Raw genomic sequence first — 14623 nt, forward strand, 5'->3', positions numbered from 1 at the left:
GAGTTGCCAATCTGAACTCTTACGTTCCCAAAGGAAAACTTGGCTGGTAAACTGTTGTTAATGCTGGCCATTTTCAGCCTTCAGAGTGATAGAAGCTACCCATTTCCCAGTCCTTGACGCTATGCCAAGAAGCTGTGGGGACAGCAATGTGACGCTGGTACAGTTTGTTGGAGCCATGGGTGGGCAATAATGATCTTGTGCTCCAAATAATAAACTTCTGTGTTCTGAACTTGGATCACTACATCGGATGGCTTGAGGTGTAGGCAGGCAGGTTAACTGCCACTGTTTCAACCCAAATAAGGTGAAGTGTCTACTGGAAGAATTAAAGAAGTCACACCAGGATGTCTTTTTTTTTCTTTTTGATGCTCAACAAAGAATGAATGTATAGAAAAATTTAGAAAGATACTACACATTGTAAGGGAAAGACACAGGCTCAGGAAAAAACATGAAAAGTCCATAAAGTTTCACATTAGATTGATCTTTAGCCCAAAAACAATCAGAAAAGAACAAACTCTGAAAAAGGAAGAGAATCTTTTTTCCAATTTACCATATTGTAGACTTCACACTGTTTACAACCAAAAAAAAAAAAAGAAAACCAACACAAAATATAAAAAGAAACAGGAAAAGATGGCACATTCAAATAAATAAATCAACACAAAAGTACCATCATTCATAGAATGCAAACCCAAAGAAATTACTAAACAAAAGATCTTGAAACATCTTAATGTTAAAAGAGTTAAAGGAAAAGGGTGAAGACAGGAAAATATTGCCTGAACAAAATGAGAATATCATTAAAGACATAAATCATAAAAAGGAGCCAAAAGAGAAATGCTAAAAAGTAAAGTAATGGAAATAAAAAATATACTACAGAACCTCAAAAGCAGATCTGACAAGCAGAACAATAAACAAACTTGAAAATAGGACAACTGAAATTACTGAGTCTAAGGAATAGAAAGAAAAAGAATGAAGAAGATTGAACAGAGTCTAAGGGTCCTGTGGAACACCATCCAATCTACCAATATAATCGTTGTAGTAATCTCACAGAAAAAAAAAAAAAAGTACACAACGTATATTTAAGACTAATAGCAAAAAGCTCCTCAACTTGAGGAAAGACACAAGTTCACAAATTCAAAATTTCAAACAAATTCCTAATAAGAGCTGAGTTACCCCAAGACATATTATAATCAAACTGCTAAAAGCCAAAGACAATAGAATAATCATGAAAGCAAGAAAAGGAAATGCTGACATTCCACTGCACAGAAGGAAATTTATTAAATGTAAACTTTAAAAGATGAAACGAGTCGCCAGTCCAGGTTCAATGCACAATACTGGATGCTTGGGGCTGGTGCACTGGGACCACCCAGAGGGATGGTACAGGGAGGGAGGAGGGAGGAGGGTTCAGGATGGGGAACACATGTACACCTGTAGCGGATTCATGTTGATATATGGCAAAACCAATACAATATTGTAAAGTTAAAAAATAAAAAAAAAAAAGATCTCCTTATCAACAACCTAACTTTACCACTTAGAAACTAGAAAAATAATGAACTAAACCCAAAACTAAAAGAAGGAAAATAACAAAGGTGAGGACACAGATAATAAAATACAGATTAGGAAAACAATTTTTAAAAATTAATAAAACCAGAACTTCCCTGTGGTCCAGTGGTTAAGAATCTGTCTTCCAATGCAGGGGACACAGGTTCAATCCCTGGTCAGGGAACTAGATCCTGCAGGCTCACGTGCAGCCAAACAAATAATTTTTTTTTTTAATTAACAAAACCAAGAGCTAGTTCTTCTAAACAAGTAATAAGCTTTTTGCTAAACTAAAAATAATTTTTAAAAATAGAAAGAGGAGAAATGTAAATAGCTAAAATCAGAATGTGGTATATTGCTACCAAACTTGAAGGTTAAAAAAAATTTTTTTAAGAAAATACCATGGACACTGTATGCCAAAAATTGCTTACAAGTTACCTCAACTGACTCAAGAAGAAATGAAAAATGTCTCTTTAACAACAGAATGAGTCAGTAATCAATCTCCCAAAGTACAGTTTAAAATACATGGTTTAACTTGAATTCTACCAAACATTTAAAGAAAAATTATCACCAATCCTTCTCAAACCCTTCCCCCAAACTGAAGACAATCAACTTCTTTACTCATTCTATGAGACTAGCACTAACCCAATACCAAACTTTCCTAAGAACAGAAAGTAACAGAGCAGTATCTCTTTTAATGATACAACAAGTCCTTCACAAAATACCAGCAAGTCAAATACAACCTCATAGTAAAAAAATTTTTACCAGGACCAAATGAGATTTACTTCAGGAATACAAGAATAGTTCAAAAAGAAAATTAATTACTGTAATACAACATATTAACAGAAAGAAGGAAAAAAGCCATACAATCTCAACTGACACAGAAAAAGCATCTGACAAAAATCCAACACCCTCTCAAGATAAAAACTCTCAGCACTTTTAAGAAGCTGCTGCTAAGTCACTTCAGTCGTGTCCGACTCTGTGCAACCCCATATACGGCAGCCCACCAGGCTCCCCCGTCCCTGGGATTCTCCAGGCAAGAACACTGGAGTGGGCTGCCATTGCCTTCTCCCACTTTTAAGAAGAAAAACTCCTGAACATGATAAAGGTGATTTATAAATCCCACAACTAACATCACAGCCAGTACCCAACGACTGAAAAAAATTTCCCTTAGGATCAGGAACAAGACAGTGATGCTCACATTCACCATAGCCACTCAACGGTACATAGAAATTCTAGCCACAGATATCAGACCACAAAAATAAATAAATCAATTAAAAAATGAAAATACATTGGAAAGGACTTGTAAAACTATTCATAATGACATGATTTTATAGAGAGAGAAAGCAAGTAGCACTAAAAGCAGATGCACAAAATTACACACTACAATGTACTGAGTATAAGCTCAACAAGCAGAATTCAGCTATTTCTATGTAACAGTAATCTATTTTACATATGCAAACTGTGGAAAATTTCTTAAAGAGATGGAATACCAGACCACCTGACCTGCCTCTTGAGAAATCTGTATGCAGGTCAGGAAGCAACAGTTAGAACTGGACATGGAACAACAGACTGGTTCCAAACAGGAAAAGGAGTACATCAAGGCTGTATATTGTCACCCTGCCTATTTAACTTATATGCAGAGTACATCATGAGAAACGCTGAGCTTGAGGAAGTACAAGCTGGAATCAAATTGCCGGAAGAAATATCAATAACCTCAGATATGCAGATGACACCACCCTTATGGCAGAAAGTGAAGAAGAACTAAAAAGCCTCTTGATCAAAGTGAGAGAGGAGAGTGAAAAAGTTGGCTTAAAGCTCAACATTCAGAAAACGAAGATCATGGCATCTGGTCCCATCACTTCATGGTAAACAGATAGGGAAGCAATGGAAACCATGACAAGATTTTATTTTCTTGGGCTCCAAAATCACTGCAGATGGTGACTGCAGCCATGAAATTAAAAGACGCTTACTCCTTGGAAGAAAAGTTATGACCAACCTAGACAGCATATTAAAAAGCAGAGACATTAGTTTGCCAACAAAGGTCTGTCTAGTCTTTTATAGACTTTTTCCAGTAGTCATGTATGGATGGAAGAGTTGGACCATTAAGAAAGCTGAGCCCCGAAGAATTGATATTTTTGAACTGTGGTGTTGGAGAAGACTCTTGAGAGTCCCTTGGACTGCAAGGACATCCAACCAACCCATCCTAAAGGAAATCAGTTCTGAATATTCCTTGGAAGGACTATTGCTGAAGCTGAAACTCCAATACTTTGGCCACCTGAAGCAAAGAACTGACTCATTTGAAAAGACCCTGATGCTGGGAAAGATTGAAGGCGGAAGGAGAAGGGGACAACAAAGGATGAGATGATTGGATGGCATCACCGATTCGATGGACATGAGTTTAAGTAAACTCTGGGAGTTTGTGATGGACAAGGAGGCCTGGGAGCTACAGTCCATGGGGTCGCAAAGAGTCGGACACAACTGAGTGACTGAACTGAACTGAAGTGATAACATGATGAACCCTAAAAAGCTGTATTTAGTAAAATAAGCCGCCACAGACAAATACTGTATGATTCTACCAAAATGAGGTACCTAGAATAGTCAAATTCATAAAGATATAATGTAGAAGAAAAGAAATCAAAAGTTCCCTGAGAGATGGGAAGAAGGAACGGAGAGTTATTGTTTAGTATGTACAGAGTCTTCATTGGATGTGATGTCAAAGTTTTGTATACAGGTAGCTGCTGCTGCTAAGTCACTTCAGTCGTGTCTGACTCTGTGTGACCCCACAGACGGCAGCCCACCAGGCTCCCCCGTCCCTGGGATTCTCCAGGCAAGAACACTGGAGTGGGTTGCCATTTCCTTCTCCAATGCATGAAAGTGAAAAGTGAAAGTGAAGTCGCTCAGTCGTGTCCGACTCTAGCGACCCCATGGACTGCAGCCTACCAGACTCCTCCATCCATGGGATTTTCTAGGCAAAAGTACTGGAGTGGGGTGCCATTGCCTTCTCCATGTATACAGGTAAGTGATGGTTAAAAAACATTTTGAGTGTATTCAATGCCACTGAATCATACATTTACAAATGGCTGAAGTGGTAAATTAATGGTTTGTTATGCTGAACATATTTGTACCACAATAAAAAAAAGTTTAAATAAAATACTGTTGAAGGCCATCAACCAAAAATTCAAAACAAGTTAAAAAGGGGAAAAAAAAAAAAAAAAAAAACCCTCTGGGACTTCCCTGATGGTCCAGTGGCTAAAACTTTGCACTCCCAATGCAGGGATCCCAGGTTCGATCCCTGGTCAGGGAACTAGATCCCACATGCCACAACTAAGAGTTTGCATGCTGTAACTAAAAAAGATCCCACATACTGCAGCAAGATCAAAATGCCTCAACTAAGACACAGTGCAGTCAAATGAATAAAAAAATTTTGAAAAAAAAAAAGAAAAACCCTCATGGGGTTAATGAACACCTACAAAACAACATGAGAGAAATTCTGCCAACAAAGAATGATGGGATATATAGTAGATACTCTTTTCTGTTTAATATTAAAAATAAAAGTTGTTCAGAAAACAAAGGACTACTCTTCAAATATACTACACTGTTCTTACTGAAAGCTAGAGTGGCTCTTTATATGATATTCGATCAAATGCTTCAAGTACAGAGATCAGACATCTCAAATATGTGGAAACCGAGAATAAAATACCCACAATTTTCTCTTCAGAGATGTTAGAGAAAATAATCGAGAGGACATTACTGCCAGTTGACTTTTGAGCTGAAACTGAGCAAAGAGAGGTACCTCACTTCCTCCCTTGTCACTTCCTCCCCTGTCATTGGAATATACACTCTGCCTGCCTGCCACTCCTTAAGTAGGAACTACTCCAAGGTTATAGTAATTGTGTCTAAACCCAGTTAAGGCCTCACTTACAACTTCTAAGATTTGGCACGTGAGTGCCGAGATCTACTCATCTTGCAGCCACTGAAGACAAGCCTCTTAAACTTCCCTTGCTTTTAAACCTGCCACCTACCAATCTAGAGTGATCTCTGCCTCTTTCATTCTCCCAGACCACTGTGTATAAAGGCCAGTTTATAAACCAACAAAGTAAAATAAAAGTCTACTCTGTGAAAGCCACAAAAATAAGCACAAATTAACTCGAATAAAGAAAAAGAAACAAGAAAAACAGGAATAAGGAAAAAGGATTTGTGGTAAATCATATACCTACATACAAAATTAATACTAAATAACTGTGGAAATTATGGTTCACTTAAAAGTTGCATAACTTGATAAAATATAAATAACATAATAAAAACTGTAAAGTGGAAAATGAGAAGAGAAAAATGATGAGAATTTCCTCATCTTCCATAAAGGAAACTCATTCATTACTGTATTTTAGAATGAAAAGAAACAAACCCACAAAGAAATGAGAACCAGAAACAGATAAAACGAGCTTCCCTGATAGCTCAGTGGTAAAGAATCTGCCTGCCAATGCAAGAGATGAGGGTTCGATCCCTGGGTTGAGAAGATCCGCTGGAGAAGGAAATGGCAACCTGCTCTAGTATTCTTGTCTGTGAAATCTCATGGACAGAGGAGCCTGGTGGGCCACAGTCCATAGGTTTGCAAAGAGTCAGACAAAACTGAGTTGCTGAGCACGAGAATCAAGGGAGAGAGAAAGCTATAGCTCAGAAAATTTGCGAGTGAGCTGCAGAGGAGATAGGTCTATCTCTGCAGTGTAACTGGAAAAATCTGAGTTATATGAGTACCAGATTTGATAGACAGCAGGAATGAAACAAGGACATTAAATCCTGTTTTCCCATTTCCAGAAGTCTATTTAAGAGCTCTAATGGAAAAATATTTCACAACACCTGAAAGTACTAAGATCTCTTACCAGTCGTCTACCTTAAATATGAACAACACAGGAAATACCCAACAACATAAAAAAAGAATATAGTATAGACAAGAGGTTTGAATATATAGTACAAGAAGGAATCACTATTCATATAAACAGCTCCTAAAATAGGCATAAATGAACAGAATTCAAATCATAAGATGTAACACAATGACAGATACTGCAATGGCCAGATTATAACTGAAGTACAATCATAACTTCACATGCTAACAGTATGCAGAGTCTCAAAAAGCAGCAGTTTAAATGTACATACAAATATACAAGCAGAAGCTAATCAGTGTTTCTAAAATTAGTCATCATATATTCCCTTTGAGAATCAGATGAGAAGTATGAAATATTGCCCTTCAAAATGTACATAATGCACACTGAATCAGATGATATTTAAATTCTAAGACCTAAGTAATTTTACTTCTGTCACTGAGACAGGAAAATCCCCAAAAAGCTTTTAGCTGTATTTTAAGACAAAATTATTATCTAAGTTACATAAATCTATATATCAGTTCAGTCGCTCAGTCGTGTCCGACTCTTTGCGACCCCATGAATTGCAGCACGCCAGGCCTCCCTGCCCATCACCAACTCCCGGAGTTCACCCAAACTCATGTCCATCGAGTCGGGGATGCCATCCAGCCATCTCATCCTCTGTCGTCTCCTTTTCCTCCTTCCCCCAATCCCTCCCAGCATCAGAGTCTTTTCCAATGAGTTAACTCTTTGAATGAGGTGGCCAAAGTACTGGAGTTTCAGCTTCAGCATCATTCCTTCCAAAGAACACCCAGGACTCATCTCCTTTAGAATGGACTGGTTGGATCTCCTTGCAGTCCAAGGGACTCTCAAGAGTCTTCTCCAACACCACAGTTCAAAAGCATCAATTCTTTGGCACTCAGCTTTCTTCACAGTCCAACTCTCACATCCATACATGACCACTGGAAAAACCATAGCCTTGACTAGATGGACCTTTGTTGGCAAAATAATGTCTCTGCTTTTCAATATGCTATCTAGGTTGGTCTTAACTTGTCTTCCAAGGAGTAAGCGTCTTTTAATTTCATGGCTATATGTAATCTATATATAAATCTATATATATTCTTTAAATATGGAAAGCATTTAATGATAAATTCCAATACAGTAAAAAAGATTCTGAAGTTTACCTTTTTATGTCCTATGACTAAAAGATTTTATATGAAAGGGTATGAAGAGAGATGTAAAGAGGTAACTCAAATCAGAATAGTAAGTCATTTTAAATGGTACAGAAAGTCACTTAAATGTCAAAATCTTTACTGTAACTTTATGTACAACTTTTTATATTTAATGAAAAATTAGTAAACACATGTAAAACTTTTCAAGTTTACATAAACGTGGGCAAAATCTCCCACCTACCTCAGGCCACTTCCCCAAAAGCAAACCTATTAAAATTTCTTGTGTGTTTTTCTAAAATTGTTCCACTCACAAGTACAAAGAGTACATATACATGTATGTACATTCTCTTTTTACCACTGTTTTAATACACAGTGGGAGAATACACTGGGTACTTACTGTTTCTCTTAATAAAAAATCTACTACCGTTATTATTTAATAAAAACATATCTTGGAGGTTGTTACACATGAACAAAATACATCAGGTTCAGTCCTTCTCATGGCCACCGAACATTCTACTAGACGGCTTTCCCAAAACTCATTTAGTCCCACGTGACAGACATTCAGGGTCTAGTAGCATAGTGAGTGGTGTATCAAACATTTTCATGTACATGTATTTAGAAGACAAATAACTAGAAAGAGAACTGCAGTGTTGTTCTCCTAAAGTTACACCATACTCTGGTTAACAGAGTGTACTGTCAAACATAATGAGAATTACCTAATAGGTGAAAATGATATAATGTTAGCTGAACTTACATTTAATTATAATCAAAGATAAGCATTTTTCAAATATTTATAAACCACTTTACACATTTTTTTCAATTTCCCTATGTCACCCTTATCTCTTTTCTGCTTGGATTCCAATAGAAGAGTTTTGATACAAACAATGAAAAAAATAGCAGTCAATCCAATTGTTACAGGGTGAAGTGTGTGTATGTATGCATATCAACTGTGCAAAGTGATTTCAAAAACTTACTCCAGAGGGAAGGAAAATAGACCCAGGCAAGACCCTATGAAACCAACCAACCAACCCTAAACAACCTGTAACCTGATGTCTGTTATAGTTGGTACTCAAAATGTAAAAATTCCTGATAATTTGAAATCTGTAGTACAGTCAAAAGTTAAACAGTAACAAATCACAGGAATATGCAAATAAAATAATCTTTCAAATGTATTTATTTCATCTCATTAAACTATCCTTTATAAATATTTTAAGTTATTTCAGACTATATTACAGATTATGCCAGAATTTTTTAATAATTTCCTTTTTGGTGAATTCAAATTTTTGCCAGGATAAAATGCTAGATAAAATTAATACATAGTATCAATTTAAATGTGATGAATTTCAGTTTCAATAAACAATGCTTCATTACTCCTAGTTACTTATTCTATATTACTTAATATATCATTGTTCTCAATTTTGTCTTGCTATGAATAAAAATTAAAAATCAAAAATTTGAAAAAGTGTAAGTATATTAAAAGTTTATGTATATATGTTGTGATCATTAAGAATATGGATGAAACAAAAATATAATGGATGAAAGCAAGTATAAGGGGAGAAATGGCTATTTTAATAGCAATAATATATAAAATTAAAACCCTTAAGAATGAGCTTAACATATGATAAAATCTATATGCAAGTAACTCTGAAATGCTGAAAGATACAAAATAAAACAAATGGCATATCACAACTTGGATAAGAAGATAGCACTTTTCAAAATAATTATAACAATGAAAATAATATTTTTAAAGGTAAGTCAATGCTAAAACTCACATGGAAAAATAAATGAGACACAGATTCTTTAAAATATATATAAAGGATCAGCTTTGCCAGATATTAAGAAATGTTACACAGACACAAGGTGAAAAAAGAAAAGATATGAGTATAAAAGCAGGGACTAACAAATGTTTTCTCGATGCACCAGACAGTAAATATTTTACGATTACAGGTGATACATTCTCTGTAACAGATATTGTAATCTGCCACTGCAGTGTGGAAGCAGCCACAGACAATATGAAAATGAACAGGCAAAGCTATGGGGCAAACAAACTACAAAATCCAGTGTCCAGCCCACAGGCTATAACTTTACCAATCCCTGGAATACAGATCATGACTATATACACAAAAAGGTCAGTCTACAAAGTTCAGAAATTGGCCCAGTCAAGATAAAACTAGTGTCTGAAATCAGTGAAGAGAATTACTAAACAAATGGAATGGGGACAACACAACCAAAAATTGGGAGGGGAAATACTGCGTATGTATATGATAAATTCCTATTGGATCGAAGATTAAAAAACAAAATTGAAACAAAATGTACAGAAAGGAACTAAAGGTGAATTCTGTTATAATCTTGAAATGCATTTCAAACCATAACACAAAAGCCACAGGCCATTAAGAACTTAAACCACAAGTCTGAAACCACGTACTTGAAACTCAACTGCAAAAACCACCTGAATTAAGCAAGGAGACATGAAAGCAGAATGTAGTCATAACTCCTAACAGAAAAAAAGTCCAATTTCATTGATATATAAAGATCTCCTACAAAAAAAAAGTAAAGCAATTGATAAATGGCAAAGAATATAAACATTCCCGGAAACAAAAAGGGTTCTTAAACACAAGATTTCCAACCTGATTCACATTAAAGAAATCCAAATTTAAAACATCAATGATAACACTTTTCACTCACTAGTTGAGCAAATAAAAAGGAGTTTAATACAACTAATTGAAGAGGATAAGGATAAGGACTTCCTTTCACTTAAAGGTGAAAAGATAAGGAATGATGCTGAAGTTGAAGCGCCAGTACTTGGACCACTTGTCGTGAAGAGCCAACTCACTGGAAAAAACGTTGATGCTGCGAAAGATTGAAGACAAAAGGAGAAATGGGTGGCAGAGGATGAGATGATTAGATAGCATCACCAACTCAATGGACATGCATGTATTTGAGCAAACTCTGGGAGACAGAGGAGAGGGAAGTCTGGCATGCCTCAGTCCATGGGACTGCAGAGAGTCAGACATGACTTACCAACTAAACAACGGCGAGCGGTCAAAGTGGCACTATCACACCATGAGCTACCATAAGTAAACCACACATAAACTTTAATGTAACAATTCTACCTACAAGTAGGAATTTATCCTACATAATGGTTTTGCACTTGGATGAAATGACTGTAAATAGGTTACCTGTTGTGGCACTGTTTGTAATGGAAAAGAATAGAAAAAGATAGTGCCTATGAACAAGAATTGGTTAAATAAACTATGGTACATGCATATAATAAAACACTATCTAGTCCTTAAAAAATTAAGTGCTTTATGTTACTTATATGGAATAATAATCTCCAGGACAAAATGTTAAGTGAAAAAAAACCAAGTCCATTTAGTATGATACATCTGTGGAAAAGAAAAGTGGAAAGAAAAATGTTTACTGTTTACAATTAGAAATTTATACAGAAAATGTATGATGTACCTGAGAGATAAGGAACTGCATGCATGAGAGACTGGTAGAAAGGGGAAAATGTACAGCATATCTTTTTTGAAAAGATATCAATTTTTTGAAATTTAAACCATATGGAAATGAGCCTATTCAAAAATTATATTTAAAAAGAAGATAGTATAATAGAAAAAAAAACATTACAATGTTCAGGACAGAAGCACCGATTGTATAAATGATAATAATAGGAAAATGTCTCTTAATAAACCAAGAACCTCTAACTGACTAGCTCTCACTTCCTTTAATTATACCACTTGTACAGTAAGACAAGACATGGATTCACAGATTTGGTCCCCAATTTTTCCCATGTCTTGGTTTCTTTAGCTACAAAATGGTAACAGAATTCACCTTATCAGGGAGTGAGCACTTAGAACATATAATAAGGAAGTATTTAATAAATGTAAGCTGTTGATATTACCTGTGCAGCAGCCCAAATGCAGTCAATATGCTGAGTACTCAATCGCCCTTCAGCTGCCAAAAAATTCAAAATCACTTGGCACTGTTTGATAATCTGGGAAAGAAAACCTTATTATAGTTAATTTTTAAAAACTTTCTCTCTTAATAGAGCAGATAAGTCATATAAAAGTCCACAAACCTCAATATGTAAATTTGGTCCAAATATATGCTCTACCACATTGTTGCTTATAAGCCAGTCTGCAAGTTCTTTTGCAATGGACCTAAAGTCAAATAAAAAAAATAGTTTATACATTTCAAAAACTATTAGTATCATTCTGTCCCATGTCTAAAAGCAGACTCAGGTGAAAACCCAAAACTGCTCACATACAAATTATAAGTGTTAGTGTGTTAGTCGCTCAGTCGTGCCCAACTCTGCGACCCCATGGACTGCAGCCCACCAGGCTCCTGTGTCCAGAAGATTTTCCAGGCAAGGATACTGGAGTATAAAGAAGTGACTATATACAATTAACTGTTAATAATACTACAAAGAGTAACTGAAACCGAAATCAAGAAATGACATTACTACCTAAATTTATGAACAAACAAAAAAATTCTGAAAAGTTAGGCTAACTAATACCAGGTGCATAGGGGAGAATACCAGGTACGTAGGGGAGAATACCAAGGGTAACACCCAGAAAGCGATGCATTTTCTGACTCAAAGATCATGCCTTCCCATTATTTCCACAGCAGACACTGAAGCATTCAAGGAAGGTTTTCCCGTAGGTCTGCTATGGCTGGGCTTCCCTGGTGGCTCAGTGATAAAAAATCCGCCTGCCAATGCAGGAGATGCTGATTTAATCCCCGGGTTGGGAAGATTTCCCTGGAGATGGAAATGGCAATCCACTCCATTATTCATGCCTGGGAAATCCCATGAACAGAGAAGCCTTGTGGGCTATACAGTCCACAGAGTCACAAAAAGTCAGACACTGAGTGATCAAGCACGAGCCACTATGAGTAGATATCATAAAAGTAGGTTACCAAAGTGTGGGGGGCGGGAAAGAAAACTCTCCAAGCCAAACGGTAACTCCCCTGCCTGATACTCAAAAAGGTTCTGCTAAAGAGTCGGGTATCAACTGACTGTTCAGAACACTTGGCTACATTTATCATGAACAATTCACCCTTCATTTCAAAATGTGAACTTTTTATTCCTAAACAGTTTTAGATTTTCCTTCATTTTTGGAAAAGAGCTAACAACTTTCTTTTAGAGTAATAAACCACTGGCACAGAAATTAAACTATTAGGTAGCTGGCCAAGTTCCTCTATCCATGGAATTCTCCAGGCAAGAATATTGGAGTGGGTAGCCACTTCTTCTCCAGGGGATCTCCTCAACCCAGGGATCGAACCCGGGTCTCCTGCATTGTAGGCAGATTCTTTACTGACTGAGCCACAAGGGAAGCCCAACAATACACAGTGTCAGTTTATCAGTTAATTTGTCTTTTATAGCTTTAAGATACGTGTGAAACATAATAAACTGAACATATTTAAAGTATATAGTTCAGTGAACTCAAGCTTACATATACATCTATGAATTCATCAGCACTGTCAAGATTACAAACACATCAACCCAAAAAGTTTCTTTATGCCACTTTATCTTTTCTCAGCTCTCACCCCCACTGCCCAGACAATCAGTGATCTGCTTTGTTATTAGTTTTCATTTTCCAGAATTTCATGTAAAAAGATACGGCATGTGATTTTTTTATAATTTAGATTTTTTTTTCACTCAGCATAATCCATTTTCCTTCATTGTCATTAACCCATTGGTTTCTTTCAAGTTTGGGCAATTATGATTAAAGCTGCTGTAAGCACCCATGTGCAAGTTTTTGTGTGGATATAAGTTTTCAAATTCTTTGGGTAAATGCCAGGGAACAAGACTGCTGGATCATAAGGTTATGCTGAGTTTTGTAAGAAACCATGAAACTGTCTTCCAAAGTAGCACCAGTGATGAACAAGTGTTTCTACTGCTTTACTCTTTGTCAGTATCTGGTGTTACCAGTGCTGTGCATTTTGACTGTTCCAATAGGTGTGTAGTAGAATTTCATCGTTGTTTTGATTTGCATTTCCCTGATGTATGCATGTGTTCATGTGCTATCCGTATATCTGCCTTGGTGTAGCTGTCTGCTAAAGTCAGCGTATTTTCAATCTGATTTTCTTTCTGTTCATTTTCTTACTGTTAAATATTTAAGAGTTCTTTGTATATTCTGGATAACAATTCTTTATCAAATGTCTTCTGCAAATGTTTTCCCCTGTCTATGGCTTGTCTTCTCATTCTCTTGACACTGTCTTTCCCAGAGCAGAAGTTTTTTGAAGAAGTCCAGCTTATCAATTCATGGATCATGGTATGGTATTCAAAAGGTCACCACCATAGCCTAGGTCATTCAGGTTTTTTCCTATATTCTTTTAGGAGTTTTCTAGTTTTGCATCCTATGTTCAGGCATGTGATTCATTTTGAATTAACTTTTGTAAAGAGTGTGAGATCTACATCTAGATTTTTTTTTCCACTTGGTTGTCCAATTGTTTCAATACTTGTTTGTTGGAATACAAATACAATATTTGTTGGAAATTCTATCTCTGCTACATTGTACTGTCTTGGCACCTTTGTCAAATATCAGCTGACTGTATTTATATGGGCCTATTTCTGAGCACCGTATTCTGTTCCACTGATCTCTCTGCTCTATCACCAAAACTGCACTGTCTTGATCACTGTAAATTTAGAGTAACTGTTGAAGGTGGGTAATGTCAGTCCTCCAACCTTCCAATACACTGAAGAGCAGTGGTGAGAAGGGATACCCTTTCTTTGTTTCTGATCTTAGTGGAAAAACTTTGACCTTCACATCATTAAGTATGGTGTTAGCAGTAGGAGGTTTTGCAGATGGCCTTTATCAGGTTGATTTAGTTCCCTTCTGTGCCTAATTTACTGAGAGTTTTTACCATGAATGGTAAAGTCTGACTTTGTCAAATTTTGACTTTACATTAATTGACTTTGAAATGCTGTACCAGCCTTGAATACCTGAGATAAATCTCACTTGGTTGTGATGTATCATTCTTTTTATACCTTGTTGGATTCAATTTGCTAATATTTTCTAAGGGTTTTCATATGTTTGTTCATGAGAAATA

The 14623-nt window shown here is 36.2% G+C and overlaps 1 protein-coding gene and 1 non-coding gene across 5 annotated transcripts in view; one reads left to right on the top strand and one right to left on the bottom strand.

The window, feature by feature from the left end:
* Positions 1-14623, bottom strand: part of USP34 (ubiquitin specific peptidase 34) — a 240584-nt gene that overhangs the window by 139502 nt on the left and 86459 nt on the right. For all 4 annotated transcript variants that reach the window (XR_003513389.1, XM_027555584.1, XM_027555581.1 and 1 more), the window contains exons 9-10: positions 11649-11730; positions 11472-11564 (exon numbers count right to left, since the gene is read on the bottom strand). Coding sequence is in view for 3 of the 4 variants with exons in the window: in XM_027555584.1 (XP_027411385.1) it covers positions 11472-11564; positions 11649-11730 (175 nt within the window). In the remaining variant the exon portion in view is untranslated. The remainder of the gene's footprint in view (positions 1-11471; positions 11565-11648; positions 11731-14623) is intronic.
* Positions 4768-4840, top strand: TRNAG-CCC. Its single transcript has one exon. It is a non-coding gene; the product is annotated as a tRNA-Gly (tRNA).

Source organism: Bos indicus x Bos taurus, chromosome 11 (genome assembly GCF_003369695.1).
Source record: "Bos indicus x Bos taurus breed Angus x Brahman F1 hybrid chromosome 11, Bos_hybrid_MaternalHap_v2.0, whole genome shotgun sequence".
NCBI lineage: Eukaryota > Metazoa > Chordata > Mammalia > Artiodactyla > Bovidae > Bos > Bos indicus x Bos taurus.